This window comes from Leptidea sinapis, chromosome 21 (genome assembly GCF_905404315.1).
Source record: "Leptidea sinapis chromosome 21, ilLepSina1.1, whole genome shotgun sequence".
Classification (NCBI taxonomy): Eukaryota; Metazoa; Arthropoda; class Insecta; order Lepidoptera; family Pieridae; genus Leptidea; species Leptidea sinapis.
In genome coordinates, this window is record NC_066285.1 from 6,396,447 (window position 1) to 6,417,699 (window position 21,253).

The following is a 21,253-nucleotide window of genomic DNA, read 5'->3' on the forward strand; positions in this document are numbered from 1 at the left end:
AAAACAGATGACAAAACATCTGTTGTCTATGGTATCTCTTTCTTAGTATGGTAGTATTTTCTTTCTACAGCGAACCGTCTGCACTTTAATTTGCCATAACCAAATTACAAGAAAAGAGAATAGATAATTGAACAAAGTTACTGACATAACGCGAGTGTAAGACGAACCTGCCACGCACACTACAGTTATAAACCTGGCCTGTTCTTATGCCTTGCCCAAAAGCATGAGGCGTATATATTATCTAATCTATACAGTTTCCAATGTGTTAGTGCAACGTCATAGATCCTCTGTGAGGTCAAACGACCTCCGATTCTCAATGGCGATTGGTTCGAGCGTTCGCAAGAGATATTACTAGAATTGAATAAATAACAAACGCATGTTTCCGGTGTATTAGCGAGCTTTATTCACTGTGACATTAACTAATTAAACTTTCAATGAGGAAATTGTTGAACAAGCCTTGAACGTTAGGCACGTATTAGTCACACGGCCTCTCAATACAATCCGAGTTCGAAATTTGAATACGAACAACGTTGTGTTTTTTTTTATTTAACGGCATGCAGGAACATCAGCAAAACAATGTTGTCTCCGTAATATTATGTATTCTGATAATATCTGTATTTATGTTCGAGTCCCGCATCGTTCATAAAGTGTTGTATTTCAAATTTTATTTGTGTATTAATTCTAGAAGTGAGGGTTGTCACTTTAAAAACATAACAATTTGTTTAGATTTACAAGAGCGACAACTGTAAAGTAGATCATGTAGATGATGCCACAACGTGAGAGTTGAATAAAGCATAAAAAAATTTATGACGATACGTGACTCGAACGGTTAGCTCAGTTGGTTAGAGCACTGGCACGGAATGCCATAGGTCGTGGGTTCGAGCATCGTTAATAAAGTTGTATTTTTCAAATTGATCCTGTTGACGAATAATATTTACATCTTTACTAATCTGTATGAAAATGGAAACGAAATGATTTACCTAAAACTAATAATTTTACAAATAATATATAGGATATATTTTTTCATGTACCTGTAACTAAATCTACACTGCGAATACTACTGAATCGATCGAATAATACTTAGACCATGAGATACAGCATGTTTTGGAAATGGTTTTAGTACTATGTTATATTGTAGTGATAACTTAACCGGATCCTAAACTTTTTTGACATAGAAGTACCGCATATATTAGCAATGCAAATAATTGAGTCAATGACACATCATTACACATGACATTCGTCATGTCCGTCTGTCTGTCCGTCCGTTTTTTGTCACAGATGTACTGAACCGCATTAAGATTTTCACACAAAAATAGGAAAAAACAATTAATTTTGGGGGTATACTAAGAACTGAAACTGAAATTTTTTTTCTTATCAAACACATACGTATGGGGATAGGAATATCTATAGATAGGTCTTCAAAAATGATATTGAGGTTTCTAATATCATTTTTTTCTAAATAGTTTGCGCGAGATACTTCGAAAGTGGTAAAATGTGTGTGAAGTAAGTTGTAAGTAAGTTTTTTACTAGCAATTGATAAAAAATGATCTGATTAAATCACATTTTCGACATCATAAACAGCTATTCAATTATGAGGCTTCGCTTTTTGTTCGACATATCTTGTCTGTTTTTATCCCTTGTCGAAGGGACCGCGAAGTGCGAACGTGTTTAAGCTCTACACTCCTCTCTGCTAAGTGTCGTTCTCTCCACAATAGGTCGTATACTACTTCAACTTATACGGCTCAACTTACATTGGTAGACGCTAGTATGCTATTTGCATGTAGACTTTTAATATTAATAGTTTTACTTATGAAAATATCATCTTAATTTGGTATGACGTTGCTTACTTTACTCTGATATGATCACGAACCATTGGAATATCAAAGCAAATCAGAAAATTAATGCAAGTCACATTATTTTTAAAAGTACAATTACATAGAAAGACAATATGTGACGCCCTGCAAGGACGCAGCAATGTTTTATATAATACTAGCTGACCCGACAGACGTTGTTCTGTACATAATAAATAAAATAATGTTTAATATGAATTTGTCAATAAATATATCATAATATCAATAATTATTTCGTAAAATATGCTCGCTGTTGTTGTATTGAAATTGTTTTACAGCAGAACTTTCAAACCTTGCGTCAATAAATTCTCTCATAGAAAATATCTCCATACAAAACAAATATCGGACGACTGGGGACACATCAAAGGAAAAACAAAATTGTTGTTTTTATTCCGAACAATTTCCTATTTATTCACCTTTTAAACCTTCCCTGGACTTCCATAAATAATTCAATACCAAAATTAGCCAAATCGGTCCAGCCGTTCTCGAGTTTTAGCGAGACTAACGATCAGCAATTCATTTTTATATATATATAGATAAAGAATACAGATACTATATATATTATTACTAGTATCACTTTTTATGTCTATATTATCTAAGAGTATTATAACTTAAGCATAAAAGCATTTTGAAACTAAAAAGAATTAAGGTTTCTTTTAAATAAAGAAGGCTTCTGTTTATTTTTAATTTCATTTGCGATGTGATTATAATTTTTTACATGCTTGTTTGGGGTATTTCTTATTAATTCAAATTTCTATTATTTCTTTTAATTTCTTTTACTCTTTCTTTTCGTAGGGTTGATTATAAGTCCGAATGTTTTTTAACAAATTAACATCTCTCGTCTCATCTCTAGGATGTAAATCGAAGTGAGAGTTAAAATAGTGTGTTTAATAAAATACGGTCTACATGAATCCATGTGCTGAATATTTTCTAAAATTACGATTCTAAAATATATTCCCGAAACACGCATGGCAAAGAAGGTAGATTACGCATCGATGCAAATAAAGTGGTGGACTAATTTGTCTAAAAACTAAATAATAATGACGCACCGTTGTTAACGGTCTCTCATACCCACGACAGTTCGATAACCGACTAGTATGCCATTGACATTAATTCTAATAAAAAAACAACTAAGTCGCGAACAGTGGCAACCTTGTACCGCTTTCGATATCGTGTTATCAATTTTTGACAATCCTCAATTATGTCTATCGGATTTATCAAGATTCTAACGTAAATATTATGTTTGAAATGGAGGTCGTCCTAACTCTGCTGTTTGCTTTTCATATCTCAATCGGAATATTGTGATTTGACTCGAGCTGGGAACTAGTACAAGAAATACACTTCGATAACCTGAATTTCAGTAAGTTGGAGTAATATTTTATTTCGTAGGTAAATCATTTTTTTTTCATACAGCTCATTTGGAAGGCAGATTTTCCTAAGAGAAGAACTAGCAATAAACTCTAAGGTTGCTCTATTCAAAACAAGTTAAATTACAAATTCTATTTTTAATGCAAATTACAAATCATTTCAATTACAATATATGCAAAGTGATGCAACAAAAATACTCAAACGTCAAATACTGAATGGCTTACACGAGTAACTAGCAAAAAGTATATTAATAATTACAAAAAAACAGGAGTTATTCAGTAACAGTACATGCATCAATCCACACATACCGTAAATAAATAAAGGCATTATGCGAGCTTATTATCAAATAAAATATATAATAACTTTAATTTAAATATAATTACATGAAATAAAAAAATATGAAGCAGACCTCCCGGTAACAGGACCATCCAGCCACCATAAGTAGCGCCCGTTCACGAGCATGACGCATGGACCAGCCATCGCCTCCCTCGACCATATTTTAGGAAAGGGAACGACCCGCCCCACGTCGCCGCCACAATTAAGCACATTTAAGCGAGCATGACGATGCCTATCACGAGAAATGTATCAAATAACAAAAGATTGTTAATCATATCTGCAATAACCCACCCAATTTCTACAGAGAAAGAAGTCGATAAGTGAATGCAGTTTAGTTACTTCCAATATTTCTTCACAAGTCTAACATATTTTCGTTTAAAAAAGTAACGGCTCGAGTAGTTTTATTTTGGAATTCCATTTTTTTAATTGTTACTTTCTGGAACTGATGTATCTAATTCATGCATTTCCATTTCATCAGTTCATCCATTTGCTATCCATGTGGCAAACTTGCTTCACATCATTCATTATAAGAGCTTTACCAAGGGTAGCTATACTGGAACCCTAACCTTCAAAGTAATTTAAGATACTAGAAGTATCTCCTCCCTTTGTTGAATACAATTTATTAATCTTTCTGTCAAACGAAAGAATATAATATTATGTAGTACGTTTTATTTCCCTATCCCACATAATAAGTTTTTTCGCTTAAGGCGAAGAGAAAGCAGAAAATACGCAAACAAGGTGTTTTTAGACAAGTTTTGTGGTGAAAATATAGCATTTGGAGTTATGAACACTATTTTATCCTGTTACACATACCCTTAAGTCTTATTTGTAGGTTGCTAATGCTTGCTGTTAGTTAAACTTAACACTCCAGAGCTATTATGAACTACCAGTTTTGTTTGCAGTTAAACAAGTTTTTTCTCGGCATGATGCATTTGTTTAGTATACTGCTCTCATAAAAGTTGTTCTTATAGCTTTTACTTTTTTGTGTTGGTATATTTATTAAGATTAGTAATCAATAATGAGGATTGTAAGCAATTAAACTGTTTGCGCCTGTTAAAATGTTGAATTCTCGACACAAGTATTTTGAAAATATTGGCTTTGTTACATAGGAGCCGTGAACTCATATCGCTCAAGATCGCCGGCATTTAGTGTCGCCTTAAGACGCGTTGTTAACAGGGACCCCCTGTGAAATCTTCTTAAACGGGTTCTACTGAACTTGAAATCATGGTTTGTTGATTATGAATGACGAAATTTGTGCTCTTATAAAATTGGTATCAACAAAAAATTATTTTCGCCATCCTTAAAACTTTAAGTTAAGAAGAATCACGAAGAAATAATAAACTGTACGTACCGTTTTATATGTTAGCTAGGGTTAAGGGCACCTTTATAGGACGGTCTTGGTATTTAATTTTACGATAAAATACCAGACAGTATACTAGGACTCACTGAGCACAAACTTAAGAAATATATTAAAGCTACTTTATAATCTAATATATAAAATTCTCATGTGTGGTGTTAAACATTGGACTTGACCCGACAAACGGCTTGACCCATTCTCATGAAATTTTGAGTGCATATTGGTTAGGTCTGAGAATCGGACAACATCTTTTTTTCATCCCCCTAAAGGGTGGTCCACACGAATATATTTTTTTTAAATTTGTTTGATTATGAGTCAACATTAAAAAATATATACAACTTCAAATTTTCACCCATCTACTATCTATAGATACTTTTGTATCGCGATTTTAATATCGGCAATACAACGTTTGCTGGGTCAGCTTGTAATAATATAGATTTATATCAGAAACATAATTCCATAATTGTTAGTAAAATGTCCTTAATAAACAGGCACACGAAGCCGCATAAATGCCTTTATAATCGGAAAATCGTAATGACTAACAATGGATTGCAGAACGATGCTACACCGCAACCTCTTCAGCAATGACGCCGTTCTTTTGCGTTGGATGGCATGGAAGCCGTCCAACATTGCCAACTCACTGCAAAAGCGGGGCAGCCCTAACATCAACCTGAAACCATTGTTGTACAGAATGCGCAAGGCACTAAGCGTTCTTTGACTTTTTCACTATTTAACCCACAGGCTGCTCGTATATAGAAGGATTGACAAAATTCTTTGAAAAGCGTCACTTAAACTCCCTGCTACATCGAATCATCGCAAATCTTTGACAAAGAAGGCTTACTATAGTATAGAAGATTATCTATATATATAAAAATTAATTGCTGTTTGTTAGTCTCGCTAAAACTCGAGAACGGCTGGACCGATTTGGCTAATTTTGGTCTTGAATTATTTGTGGAAGTCCAGAGAAAGTTTAAAAGGTGAATTAATAGGAAAATGCTGCTAAATTAAATAAGAACAACAAATTTGTTTTGCCTTTGATGTGTCCATACATAATTTCTATGAGAGAATTTATTGACGCACGGTTTGACAGTTCTGCTGTGAAACAATTTCATTACGACAGCAGGGTGCATATTTAACGAAGTAATTTTTGATGTTATGATATATTATTGACAAATTCATATAAAACATTATTTTATTTATTATAATACACAGAACAACGTCTGTCGGGTCAGCTTGTATAGAATATTTCACAGCAGAACTGTCAAACCGTGCGTCAATAAATTCTCTCATAGAAAATATATCCATACAAAACAAATATTGGAATTAAATATGATGATATAATGAGTCTCAAATCGAAATAAAAACTATCCTATCTCCCAAGTTGGACCAAACTGCATTCCATGAAGTAATCTCCATTTAAATCCATTAATTAGTTTAGGAGTCCATCGCGGAAAAATAACGTCTCACGTAATTTATATATATTAAGTATTATATATATTATAAATAATGCATGGGTCGTGACCGAGTTCTGCGCAGGCAACCTAAAATCATATAAAGCAATCTAAGCAATTTTGTTATTCTATGATTTAAAGATGGGCTGAGAGTATCTTATCAGCTTGATAACCGCTGTCATGATCTTCTGCATAGTAGGTATGAGGTTTTTAAACTTTTCTCAATATAGTTAGTTGTGGCTGCCAGAAAAATGCGTTTTTTTTTTGTTCAGCAAAAAGAAAATCTTATTGTTCTGTATTGCTAGTATCTATTGATGGTTTCGATTCTACTGAAGAATACTGGTAGTAAAAGTATGATAAAATAGATTTATTTGAGAAATTGTAATGCAAATGGGAATGAGGTGATAACGGCCCATATTCTATTGCAGAGGAATAACCACGGGGGCGTTGGAGGGTTTTGATGGAGAGTGTGCGCACTGTTTTTTTTAAAGATACCCTTGTCATATATCTTTGCTGAACTGCAAGTTACACTTGAGGATTTTATGCCAAATTGAAAAGAGTATTTTAATATGTTAAAAAATAAAGTTGTAGATCACATACATCTTGATCGCCTATCAAAGTATTTCTGCCATGAATCAATAATATGTAAGCCTTACTATGTTTCGGTCTCAAGTGCGCCGTAGTTAGTAAAATTACCGGGCAAATGGGACTTAACATCTTGTGTCTCAAGGTGACGAACGCAATTGTGCCGCTCAGAATTTTTGGGTTTTTCACGAACCCTGAGTGGCACTGCATTGTAATGGGCAGGGCATATCAATTACCATCAGCTGAGCGTCCTTCTCGTCTCGTCTCGTATTTTATTGTCATAAAAAAGAACTACAAATATAGCGTTTATTAGTTGGACGTAATACCCAATTACCCTTTTTCCTCCATCCTTGTCTGATTAAGAACTTAGAATTTCAATGAACTATTTCCTTGCTGAACTAATACCTACCTAAGATACATACCGATTGATTTTTTTTTGTTTCATAGGCTCGCTTATAGTAGTCGCATCAGCGCTGGTGGTATGGCTCACGGATTGGAAGTACCGGTCCTACATCGACCCGGCGCTCAGTATCGTTCTAGTCATTCTCATACTGGCCTCTGTGTGGCCGTTGCTCAGAGAATCTGCGCTCATTTTGCTGCAGACTGTACCCACGCATATACAGGTGAGGCAAACATTTGGCTATTAAGCATACCTAATGAAATATACATGGATATTAGAAAAATTACCAAAAACAACTAATTTGTCACCAACTATTTATGAACACTTATGTATGCACGCAAGAAGTTATACTTCTTTGGCCTGACAATACAAAATCCTTAAAATTATTTATTCCTCGTGGTATTCTACGTTTGTAGAAAGAACAATGTTGTAAAAATCTTGCAACGATGGCTTTGACAATTAATTATTAAATAACGAATACGGCTGTACGGGGCTTGAACCCTTTGCCTATCCTAATACTGGACGAAGAAACCAAAAATTGAAAATATTAGGAACCTCACTCTGTTACTTTTTTGTTACAATTTTCACTCATTATTTTTTTCATAACGCGCCTAAATAAGTATTACCTACTTCAAAAACATTTAAAAAATTATCCCACGAAAATACCAATTCATAGACAACTTCGTTCAGTTTTATTCATAAATAGCTTATTCCTCCGCCGCCTAGTCATACCAATTATGATTTAATAATACTTATTATCTTATTTTTCTGACTAATGTAATATAATGTTACATAAGCTGACTGAATATTTATTTGAATTACGATCTCTTAACTATTCTAAAAGCCTTTTTTTATGTATTACAAATAGTTGTGTATAAGTTATTATGAAAAGTGTGTTTCTAACATAATGTAGTCTTCCATACATAATACTGTTAGAAGGTGCTCATTTCAAACATAGACAAGATAAGAGTATACGTACTAAGCAGGGCAATAATCGGCCACTTTAGATTAAACAAACATCTGCATACTATATGCCTTTATAATATAAGTAGGTATATAATATAGCGACGCCGGCATTTGTTGAGTAAGTCTGATGTTATCGTCCATTATATCGTCCTGGATATACCGCTTAAGGCCGCTATCCAGGACATACAGACGACAGACAGTCAGTTATAAAACGTTTATTATTTGCCAGGACAATTCACAAATTAATGTAATTACAGACAGAGCAAAGAGACTAATAGCCTATCCACATGGTCGGATTTGTTTAGCCGAACTATCGGACGCGGACCGGCACCGGACCATATTCCACGATATGTCGCATTGTCCATCGCACAGAGTTATTATTATTAGCGTCTGGACCGTACCGAGTACAACGGCGGATCAATACACAGAATTATTATTATTAGCGTCTGGACCGTACCGAGTACAACGGCGGACCAATGCACAGAATTATTATTATTAGCGTCTGGGCCGTACCGAGTACAACGGCGGACCAATGCACAGAATTATTATTGTTAGCGTCTGGACCGTACCGAGTACAACGGCGGACCAATGCACAGAATTATTATTATTAGCGTCTGGACCGTACCGAGTACAACGGCGGACCAATGCACAGAATTATTATTATTAGCGTCTGGACCATACCGAGTACAACGGCGGACCAATGCACAGGATTATTATTATTAGCGTCTGGACCGTAGCAAGTACAACGGCGGACCAATGCACAGAATTATTATTATTAGCGTCTGGACCGTACCGATTACAACGGCGTACCAATTGGTGCGAGGCGTCCGATGGTCCGGCCGTACCAAATCTGACCATGTTGATAGAATCTGACAGTCTCTAGCCTCTGTCTGTAATTACATTGTAAAACAAGAAGAATCACAGAAGCGTTGCGGGCCTTTTAGGAAAGTAAACGCGTTAATCTTGTACTCATCTCGTATCGTCTTGCACGGTGCAAGGGTGATTCCACAGTTTGGTTATATGTGGCAGATAGTTCCCCGAAAACTGCACTGTGGATTCCTCCGCCTAGGTGTTGAGGATAATATCCAGGTTCGTGGCATTTCGAAAATTATTAAATACTGCCCTAAAGTCATGTAAGACTTTCTCAGGACTAGTTGTAGAAAACTATCCGCTGATTGTTCTGAAAATACATGGAGAGGTAAATTATTAGGCCCCCTATTTTATTAGTTGGGTGTAACTTTGTATTTTTTAATTTTTTTTCTGCAATCAGGGGTTGGTATTTTTTATTCAAGATTGGATAAAATAAGCACTGAAAGAAAGAACCAGCTGCCCAAGTGGAAATGCTTCTAAAATGAAGTGAATATCACATGCTTATAGGAATATTACAAACTTGAACGTTTCTTTTTTGAGAAAAATTAACGAGACAAGTAAGATGGACCGCGTAAGCTAGCGCCGCTCAGGATATTTGCTAGATCCCGTAATTTGAGCAACATCACAATTTCACTAGTTATGGGACCTTTCAGACTGAAACTTGACGGTAGAATGAGGCGCGCTGTGATTTTCATCTAGCCAGCTGATGATGTACAAGGAAGCTTTCCCCTGATCTTTTACGTCAATACTCCGATCTGATCAGAAAATGAGTCTTTTGATGCACTCTCCCTCTCAAACTGTTATAGAAGTGTGACACTGAGTTTCTTGCCAAATCTTCTGTTACATAACGCCTGGACCTAAACGAATTATGGCTTTGACCTAATTGCATAAACCGTATTGAGGTAAAGCTATTCAGGGTAGTGAATTGGGCACTTGAACTAGCATGTTGATACGGCAAGCATAATTGTGTATAGGTATTATGTTGTGTTTGAATAATGATAAGGAATATTGCGTCGTGTACTCGATTTGTTTCGGTCGTTTTAATGTCAAAGAACTCTTAACATTGTGCCTTTTAATGTGCTTTATTTATGGAACTAAGACAACTATAGAACACAGGTTGTGACCTGATGTTAAATGATCTCTGCACCAGAGGAAATTTAGGAGATTGGCTGGTCGTTTAGGAAAGTGCCTATATGTATAGTTTGAAGGTAGCCATGTCGTGGTATCGCCCTAGACACACTAAGGCAAACTAATCTCATTCCACAGTTTGGTTTTGCATGACAGAAAGTTCCTTGAAAACCGCTCTGTAGAGGATCCAGGAACACATCCAGATGGTACAGAGAATGACATCCAAGTTTGTGTATTGTGCGAAGGTGGATGCGGTGACAAAAATCACGCTAAACATCTCTTTCGAACACCTCTTATGGTACATGCGGTAGAAGACACTGTGAAGCGACGTCTCAATGCAACACCTAGTGTCCTAGCCATTTATAGGGACTTGGTGTCGATTCGAGCAACTTTATTTATGAGAATAAGGGACGAGACGAGCAGGACGTTCAGCTGATGGTAATTGATACACCAATCCCCATTGAAATGCAGTGCCGCTCAGGATTCTTGGAAACCCAAAAATTCTGAGCGGCACAATTGCGCTCGTCACCTTGACACATAAGATGTTAAGTCTCATTTGCCCAGTAATTTCACTAGCTACGGCGCCCTTCAGACCGAAAAACAGTAATGCTAACACATTATACTGCTTCACGGCAGAAATAGGCGCCGTTGTGGTACCCATACTCTGGCCGGCATCCTGTTCAAAGGAGCCTCTCACTAGAGAAAAAAAGCTCTTGAGTAGTAAGCGGTCAACTGATTCAAGCTCAGGCTGAAGTGTATCACACCAGAGATAAAAGCAATACATGACGACTTGCCATTTGTATGTCGTTAGAAAGTACCGGCTTGAAGTAGTAATGCTTTGCTGTACTTATGACTCAATTCATTAATTTCTTCTGAGCCAATTAGGCTCGTCTTTGAGAATTCCGCAGAATTTGCTCAGGATTGTATGCGAGTGTTAAGATAAACATTATACATTATTCGGTGCCTTGGTTATTTTATATTATTAATGTATTTTTAGTTAATATGTTTATGTTACGTTATTAATGTATTTAATTTATTTAATTAATGGTCGTCTTGTGCGATATTTTCTACAGAGATACAAGTATGGAAGCGTTATTTATTGAATAACTCCTTAGAGCTGTAAATACCAAATAAGTTGCAACGCTAGTCGTTCAGTCCCTATTGTAGGTTCTTGGCGAGGGAACATACTACATGATAAAATATACAATTGTTTTAAAAACGAAACAATTATTGATAAAGATATAAGGACGTTGGATACTTATAAAAGGCGTAAAAGATATATGTTTTCTCAAAATTGATTCCTATAGAATTCTTTTTGATGTCATTTCTAACACTACCACCGCTCCGGAAACAAATGGCGCTCTGCGAGAGAAGATGCGGTGCAAGAAACTCTCGCAGCATTCTTTTTGCGCTCTTTTTAATATAATATACAATATTGTACTGTCGTATTGTTATTGCTATTAAATAATCATACAGCTGTGGAGTAATAGGATTTATGACAGAGACATTTTTTGATCAAACATAAATGAGACGGATACCTTTTCATATATTATTGGGCCAAGATGTAAAAGGTTGAAATTACTGTCAATAGATAGCTTATAAATTAAAAAATCATCACTGAGAATTTGAGGATTCTTGGCAATCTGAAAGCTGAGTTATAGGAGGTTTTGTAAAATTGAGGCTATGCAATATATTGGCAACAATCTATATTTAAACAGCTGATTTTTTAAATGCGATTGATTTTTTGTACGATAATGATCGTACAAGTTTAGCAATATCCGAAGTCAAATAGAAAGAAGGAATGAATATCAATAAAACAACGGAAAACAATCAAATGACAGAGCGCGTAGGTACGCACAAACGATACTACGAAACGAGTGATTGACGGTTGACATTCTAGACAATTCAGTAGCTGTCACTGTCAGCACAGACTAAAAATGCAGAACGATGCTTTTTTCCGATCGATTTCTTTATAATATTAGGTTGATATTTAATTTTTTTAACTAAAGACGTTATGTTATGTTAATTATGATGTATTTTTTTTTGTACTTTTATTGAATCAATCATCTGGTGCATGTGGTTGAATTGTATTAACTCATTCAAATTAATCAATTATAGTTATCGATATCCCATTTTAATCGTGAATTTTGAGATAGTGAAAACTTAATTTTAAGATTTCTCGTTTTCTAGATTGTGAATTAGGGTAATATTATATATTTTGTAATAGAAAAATATGACAATTTTTTTAAACCATATCTCAACTTAGTACATTTTGGCCCAGAAATCCCCACCTCCTTTATAGATAACAGCCATAACAGAGCCTGGGACTTTATTATAATAGTGTATATATTTACCCTTAAAGCTTTTTTTATTGAAGCAAACTAGAATCCAAAATATCATCTATTTAGAGCTTTACCCATCGAAGATTTATTGTGATACCGATCAGTTAAAATATAACAGAAGCTAACTAAAAATTAATGTGGTACAAAGGTGGATGCAATTCAAAGGCGGCTACTGGAGAAGGTGGATGGTGTTCTGGCGGTCCATGAGTTTCATGTGTGGCAGTTGGCGGGAGACCGGATCATCGCCAGTGCACATATCAGGTTTATATATCTTTTATGTATAATGAGTATCAGCCATTGTGTGGTAAAGGTTACTATAACATAAATGACTTTCTTAATGATACCGCAGATTGGGAATGGAGTGACCGCCCTCAGGCAATTAAATAATAAGTTTAATTGTACAATATTACTTTGTAAACATATTTTTTCGATGGAAAAAAAAGCCCGCTGAGTTTGTTGCGCCCATTCTTCTCAGGTCTGAGGCATTCATCTTGGAATGGGTGGTAGTTTTTGACTTTGAATAAGTGATGTTATATCCTATTTTAAATAAAAATATTTGAACTTGTAAACAATTTGTTATGTTTTAATGTGATAACCCTCACTTCTAGGAGTAATACACAAATAAAATTTTAAAACCAAATTTTATGAACGATGCGGAACCCACGACTCTCATGTTCCGTGCGAGTGAATTTCCTTATATGAATATACTGGGGTTGAGCAGATTATCAACTGTAAAATAGATCCTGTAGATAAAGCCACAACCTGAGAGTTGAACAAAGCATACAAGATTTTATGACCATACGTCACTCCAACGGTTAGCTCAGTTGGAAGAGCACTCGCAAGGACCGCGACACGGTCGTGGGTTCGAGTCCCGCATTGTTAATAAAATTTTGTTTTCAATTTTTATTTGTGTATCAGCCATTGTTTAAGCTGCTGATTAAGAGGTAAAACGTTGTTTGCAACAGTGCCATTAGCTTGTAAATAAATTATAACAAAACGATAAAAGATAGAGCATACTAAAAATTGTCAAAAAATTTATAATTATAGGAATAAATAATTATTTTATATAACAGTCAATAGATAAACATAATTTAAACGAAGTACTTTATTTATAAAAACAACTTTTTGAAGGATTAATAACCTACACCTGGTATTGTAACTGTTTTTACATTCATTTTTGTAAAATTAATAAATATTGAAGTAGGCGTTACTTTGCGGAAATCCATAATTATACAAATGATTTGAGTTTTCTTTTGTGTTAATTCCGCCAATATTTGTCTTTAAACAATTTGACACGTGCTTCGCATCTACACGAGGCATCCTCAGGACGTGTTGTCAAAAAAGTTGTGTCTCGTGCCAGATTTTGGCGAGACGACACGTCCTGAAGATGCCTCGTGCAGAGGCGAAACACGTGTCGAATTGTTTAAAGACAAATATTAGCGGAATTAACACTAAAGAAAACTCAAATCATTTGTATATTCATTTTTGTGTAAATTTACATTTTTATTATTCTGCTAACGCGTCGATTCGTGACTTTTTTAGAGCACTTTTTCAAGGGGACCGAAGCGTTTTATATTTAAATGTGTAATACTGGCGTTAATAAAGGAAAATACAAAATTAATTTATATCTGCTCTAATTTATAAATGTACGAGAGGTTGTCTGCCTAATTTTGGTTGATGTGATAATCTAAAGTGGATTTAGTTCTCAATTGAGTGTTATTATTAAAAATAAGCAAATAGTTTTCAGTGAAACTTAACTGTTATCTAACTTTTAACCAGTTAGACTCAAGGGCTAACAAAATTAATTGTATTTCAGCACCCTGAGAGAAGTCAGGACGGGGTACTACATCTATTTGAAAAATTTAATATATAATAAATAATTTCTCTGTTCTATAATAATATTTTACCCTTTAACTTTATTTTTTAATACGTTAGGTGATTTATGTGAGGAAGACCATATAATTGTTGTTATAAATATATTATAATATCTATAATAAAATTATCCACGTGTTTGTGAGACACGTGTGTTAGATAAGTAGCGAATGTAATAGCCTAAACACATGATCGGATTTGGTACGGCTCGGTCGTACGCCGGTATCTGACGCGGAACGTACCGGACCATATTGGATGGTATTGGGCATTTTCCATAGCACAAAATTATTATTAACTATCGCCTGGACCGTACAAAGTACGATTCAGGACCATTTGTTGCGGTACATCCACCGCACCACACAAGTTAATTTTCTGATAATTTAACATCAAACGTCAGTAAACCAAAAGAAAAAGTTATGAAATCCACATGTGCACAAGATTATGAAATAATTTAAAAAAAAACATTTTTTTTTAGATATTATTTTACTATTACTAATATGTATTAGATAAAGTATTATTATTATTATTAAAGGCGTTGAACGCGTTGCAATAGCGAAGGAATAAGGAATTTTTATTAATCTACTCCGATTGGCGTTGTGTATACTTACGTAATAACTTTTAATATAGACAGATATACAGATAACATTTAAACATTCATTCAAATTAACATCTTTTCACGTGCTGGTAATGTTCAGAGTCTATTGCATAATCTCATATTTTTTTTTTATGAAAATAAGGGACAAGACGAGCAGGACGTTCAGCTGATGGTAATTGATACGCCCTGCCCATTACAATGCAGTGCCGCTTAGGATTCTTGAAACCCCCAAAAATTCTGTGCGGCACTACAACTGCGCCTGTCACCTTGAGACGATATTAAGTCTCATTTGCCCAGTAATTTCACTAGCTACGGCGCCCTTCAGACCGAAACACAATAATGCTTACACATTACTGCTTCACGGCAGAAATAGGCGCCGTTGTGGTACCCATAATCTAGCCGGCATCCTGTGCAAAGGAGCCTCCCACTGGTAAGGTATAATTTGGACATTTTTTCACTGACCACTTTGTATGAAATCTCTGCCTAATATACACGTAGGCAGAGTTTTCCTTCAGACAATTTTTGAGCGTGAATCCGAGTCTAGTTGTTTTTTTTTTATATTTATTTAATGAACAAAATTAACTTAATGTATACATTAATAATTATAATATATAACACATATATATATAGGACCTCTAAGGTTTATGTGCGTTTATTTAGGTCAGTGTATTTGAAGCTGTATTTCTATTCCTTATATAAAATTATAGCTACTATGTTGCATATAAAAAAATTAGGTCGACTTGAATCTTTTTTATCCGTTCTCAGCTCGTTAGGTTTTCAGAATCTCTCGAAATGTTACTCAGCCTTGGCAACCATCCAGCGGCATTTGTCCCGCGTGTCAGTGAACCAGTGCGACTGTGTTTTGTTGTCGAATCTTCAATGGGACTCTACATATCGTGTATAGGATCTTCAGATTGAATAGATAGGAATTGGTTAGTTCGAATAAAACGACATTGTCCCTTATTTGAATATAATATAGTAAAGATATATCACAATAAACCGGGTTTATCGAAACGTTTTGTGAGAGCATTGTGTCGAGATTATTTATATTTTTAACTATGTATCTTTTTTATGGAAATGGAGGACAAACTCTTGCAACAGCAAAGGAATCACAGGAGCGTTGCCGGCCTTCATGGTGTAGGCACTTTTTTTGAAAGTACCCATGTCGTTCCGGACACATCGCACAAGGAATCTCATTCCACAGCTTTGTTGTGCGAGGAAGAAAGTTCCGCACTGTGTATCTAGTATATTATGTAGATGGCATTTTTAAAAGTGCAGATGATTATTACCCTTTATTTTTTAATGTTACTTTAATGTGCTATTTTTAATCATCATCAGAAGATACTAATTACCTCTTAAATATTTTTGTGCTGAATTTTCTAATCTGCTATTTAAATGACATCGTGACTCTTAAATTTTCTCATACTCTCTTAAGACCAGATGAACCACAGGGCGGTGCCGACCTTATTGCGTCTAGTAATCTTGATACATGTGAATTCTAAAACTGAAAACAAATAGGTACGTGGCGGGCGAGGATCAGACAGAGGCTCCGTGGTTAGAGTCAATGGTTCTACCAATTGTGTCACCCGACTCTTTATCGAATTTGATATTATTTCTTAGAATGGCAACAATGATTGATTTATAAAAATTTGTATTACCTACATGTGACAATGTTGTTCGTTTTGGCTTTCTGCAAATCTTCGATATGTATGCTTTGACTATGCCGAAACTTACACTTCCCCTAGCAGACAATATTTTATAAAAAAGATCTAAATTTTGCGTCCCGTATTATTACCCTGACCAATAACATGTTAGGAACGGTTGTCTGATCGCCAAGTACCCCGTCCTTACATACTTCTTTCCCTTCCTCCAAATTCATCAGTGGATGAAGCCACTGTAAGCGCCTGTGGGAGGCTCCTTTGCACAGGATGCCGGCTAGATTATGGGTACCACAACGGCGCCTATTTCTGCCGTGGAGTAGTAATGTGTAAGTATTACTGTGTTTCGGTTTGAAGGGCGCCGTAGCTAGTGAAATTACTGGGCAAATGAGACTTAACATCTTATGTCTCAAGGTGTCGAGCGCAATTGTGGTGCCGCTCAGAATTTTTGTTTTTTTTAGAATCCTGGGCGGCACTGCTTTGTAATGGGCAGGGCGTATCAGTCACCATCAGATGAACGTCCTGCTCGTCTCGCTCCTTATTTTCATAAAAAAAAGCGCGCCAGATTTTCTTAAGGCTGTTGATCTTTCAACAGCTTTGCTCACTGCGAAATAAAACTTAGGACACTGAGCGAGGGTTATATAACCCAGTGTAACGGCCCAGTCTAACAGATAATTTAATCATCCTAGATATGATTGTAAACAATATGCTACAACTAACCCTATGTTACAAACATGAGAGATAAGTGGCCTGAATTTGCAACGGTCCTGATACCAAGCCCCCACTCTTATCTACCCTTGCCTGCAAGCTCACTTAATCTGGATAATGCACATATTCTCTGGACTTGTAGTATATCACCGATCTATGTCTTTTCAGTATATCACCGGTCTTATCGTGAAATATACGCCAAGGTATTGCCCAAAATAACAATTCGTGCAGTGTGCCTAATTTTATTAATAACAAACTATTTGCAGTTCCCTCTGCGATAGACATTTGTCCAGTATTATTAATACTTCTTCAAACTAACTGGAGGAGTATGGAAATCACTTAATAGTACCGCACAGACTGACTCACAAAAATAAGTGCTCAGTTACTGAGCGGCGGGAATAGGTGTTGCGGCAATATTATCCCGACTATCACTGCACAAAGAAGACTTAGTATAGTGTATTAGATTATCTAGAAGTTAATGAGGCTTGGTTCTTGTCTCGTTCTGCTCGGGCTACATAAAGTTGTATAATATTAAATTAAGTAGGGTATGTTGTTATATGATTTATATACACCCATGCTTTAAATCGCCTATTAAAGATTCTGAAGCAGTTAGCTTATTGCCAACATTAAAACACCCAATGTTCTAATAACCATTACATCATCCAAACGAGTGTTATAATGTTGTACTGAATTTCATAACAACACTCCTATGTTTTTTTTTTTTTAAAACTCGGCTTCGCTTCGTGTGATAAATCCACATTCGTGTTATAATACCCCTTATTACACTACAGTTGCATAAATAACTATTAAAAGATGGCCTGGGAGTTACTTATGAGTTTCTCCTCATGTCAAACCCCTTTAAGAACTGGTGCAGCTTCATGGAGTTTATCAAGGATTGTTCATTAACGGATGAAGCTTACGCGGGGTCCGTAGCAAATTCTTTCAATGAGCCCTTGATTTATACTGGAAATAGTCAGTTACCGAGTGCCTGACGTGGGTTATCTCAGTAGGAAGAGTTGTAACCTTTCACGTTTTTGCCACGTCAAGAAATTCAATATCTTAATAAGTTTCCCTTAAAAAAAATATGCTCTGGCAGAGATGAGTGGGATATGCGGGCCCCTCTTTTGCGCGGGGCCCGTAGCAATTGCTCACTTGCTATATAGCTAAGCCGGCACTGGTATTGTTGCATTTTGTAACCTTAGTTTCACTCCCTACAGTAAATAATTATATTTATATTTCATACAGTAGTTCTACTTCTACCATCATTATGTGTAGTGTGTACTCAACTTCGCGGGTATACGAAATAACGATGAGGTGCGGAATTAATGAGAGCGGCATCCCCATACCTGATTCATTAGTATATGTGCTGCCACTGTGATGTGATCAACCTTCATCATTGCTGTATTGATGCGTTGCAGTTCGGGTTTATTTTAATTTTAAATACAATCATAATCTGTAGCCGATGCAAGCCGATACATTTCATTTTGGAAGATTATTTTAAGTTCGGCCCTGAGGTCGCAACCGCTTGCGTGATTCATAGTGACTTGCGTTTTCACTGCTATATGTGTGCTCTTTGTAATCTGCAACGAATAGTAAACTAAATTCAATATATAAATATTAATTAACAATGATTTTGTTTGTGCAATCACGCAAAACTATTGGTCATATGACTATTCGTTCCAGATTTAGTTGTTGATAGTTGGTTATTGACTACTTATTTTTGAATCTAGATTCCATTGACGGTCAATTTTTTCGATAAACTTTTGTTTTTTAATTTCCCTTATATGTACAAGGAACTAAGCCGTGCTTAACAAGTATTATTGTTAATAGCTTTCGTTTTAAATTTAAAGTAAGCTAATTCTTTGCACGTAATACACGGTCACATTGAAAGAATTTAACAGAACCATAATATTTCATCCATTTGAGGTCTAAATAATGGAAATAAAGTTTTTTATCCTAATTTAATTAATTGTTGATCTGAACAACAGACTTATGTAGTATTTCACGTTGTAGGTGTAGAAATCTATCGGAATATATGAAGATAGCTGAAAAGGTGAAGGAGTTCTTTCACAACGAAGGGATCCACTCTACGACGATACAACCGGAGTTCGTGGAGTTGCCCTTGGATGGTAACGAGGTATGCATTTAAATTAATTTACCTACTTACATAAATTTATTACTTTATTAAAATAAATAAAATTAAATAGCCTTTATTGCTGCTTTTCCTTACAATTAGTTTATTCATGCCTACTTACTAAACACTTAATTTAATTTATTGTATTTTTGGATTATCGGCAACTGAATGTTTGTGTAGGACAGCGTGCCTGTCGACAAAGGCCTCCTCTAAAGATTTCCACGTATTCCTGTCTCTTGCTAAACGGGTCCATACCGGACCAGCCACTTTCTTGTGGTCATCTTCCCATCTTTTGCTTTGTCTGCCACTACTTTATTAACTACCCGCAAATCGAGAGCTTGACAGGCCGCCATTTCAGTAACGTCCAGGCAGACAGAACTGAGTACCGTTAACAAAACTATTGGACGAGTATTAATGTTATTGTTATTTTTTTCGTAATGTTTCTTTTTTTTTTTAATAATTTACAATCGTGCGAAATGGGCATAAAATAATGCATTTAAAGTATTACAAAACTTGTTTATGTATAATAAATTTAATTTTATTTGTTCTACTATTATGTAATATGTTGTCCTATTATCTGCCTATGTACAGAGTCACTCATAAATTATAAATTAAATATATAAGATGCTAATTGTACGACAGCTTATTCGCGGCACACTAATGTTATATTTTTATTATAGTGGGGATTAGTGATCACTCTTATTATTTGTATTTTGATATTCTGTATCTCTTGATGTTGTCCGTCAATTCTTCTGTCAAGAGCCATTCTTCTCTCCTATTTTTATACACCTACAACAACACTTTACGTTGGTTAAACTGAAAGTTCTTAGAAAATGAAAAATATGACCAAACTAGCAAGTTATAATTTTTATAATATCTTTTCAAAACTGTGTTCATTCATGTCGATATATCACTTTTTTTTATGAAAATAAGGAACGAGTCGAGCAGGACGTTCAGCTGATGGTAATTGATACGCCATGTCCATTCCAGTAATTTCACGAGTCTTTCAGACCGAAACACATATAGTTTTCATATTACTGCTTCACGGCAGGAAAAAAGTTGCCATTGTGGTACCTACCCATAATCTAGCCGGCATCCTGTGCAAAGGAGTCTCCCACTGGTTCCACTGTAGTCCACTAATTATAGCACTTTGTCCACTCGTCCTCGTCGATGGTTTTTTGAAACTTAGCTTACAAATGCTGTCTTTTGAACCTTTTCCTTGGATTTTTTTTTTCATTTTTCTGGGTTAAATAAAAATTGCAAATACGAGCATGTTCGGTGGTGATAAAGTAATTATGTCAAATATAGCATTTGAGTCAACAATATTACACAATCTTTGTGGAATTATCAGCCGGCTACAGTATTTCCGAACCGATACCATGAGACTTGGATACCTTCCAGCTGAAAGAAATCACAGAGATATACATTCGCAGTGAAACCTGATGGTTAGCGAAATCCACTGCGACTACTGTCATAGACTTGGCCATTTGCATTTTCTTGTATAAAAAACTAATTGTTACTTTTAAAGTTATACTTCTTAAGCGCGTTATGAAAAAATTATAAGAGTGAAAGTTTAAGATGCGCGCGCATCACTGTAACACAAAAGTAACAAGGTGAAGTTGGTTCCTAAAAT

At 35.4% G+C, this 21,253-nt stretch overlaps 1 protein-coding gene across 3 annotated transcripts in view; it reads left to right on the forward strand.

The window, feature by feature from the left end:
- The window catches only part of LOC126970589 (zinc transporter 1), a 66,562-nt gene that overhangs the window by 25,087 nt on the left and 20,222 nt on the right, over positions 1-21,253 (forward strand). For all 3 annotated transcript variants that reach the window (XM_050816582.1, XM_050816583.1, XM_050816584.1), the window contains exons 5-7: positions 7,395-7,570; positions 12,802-12,914; positions 19,500-19,623. In XM_050816582.1, coding sequence (XP_050672539.1) covers positions 7,395-7,570; positions 12,802-12,914; positions 19,500-19,623 — 413 coding nt within the window. The remainder of the gene's footprint in view (positions 1-7,394; positions 7,571-12,801; positions 12,915-19,499; positions 19,624-21,253) is intronic.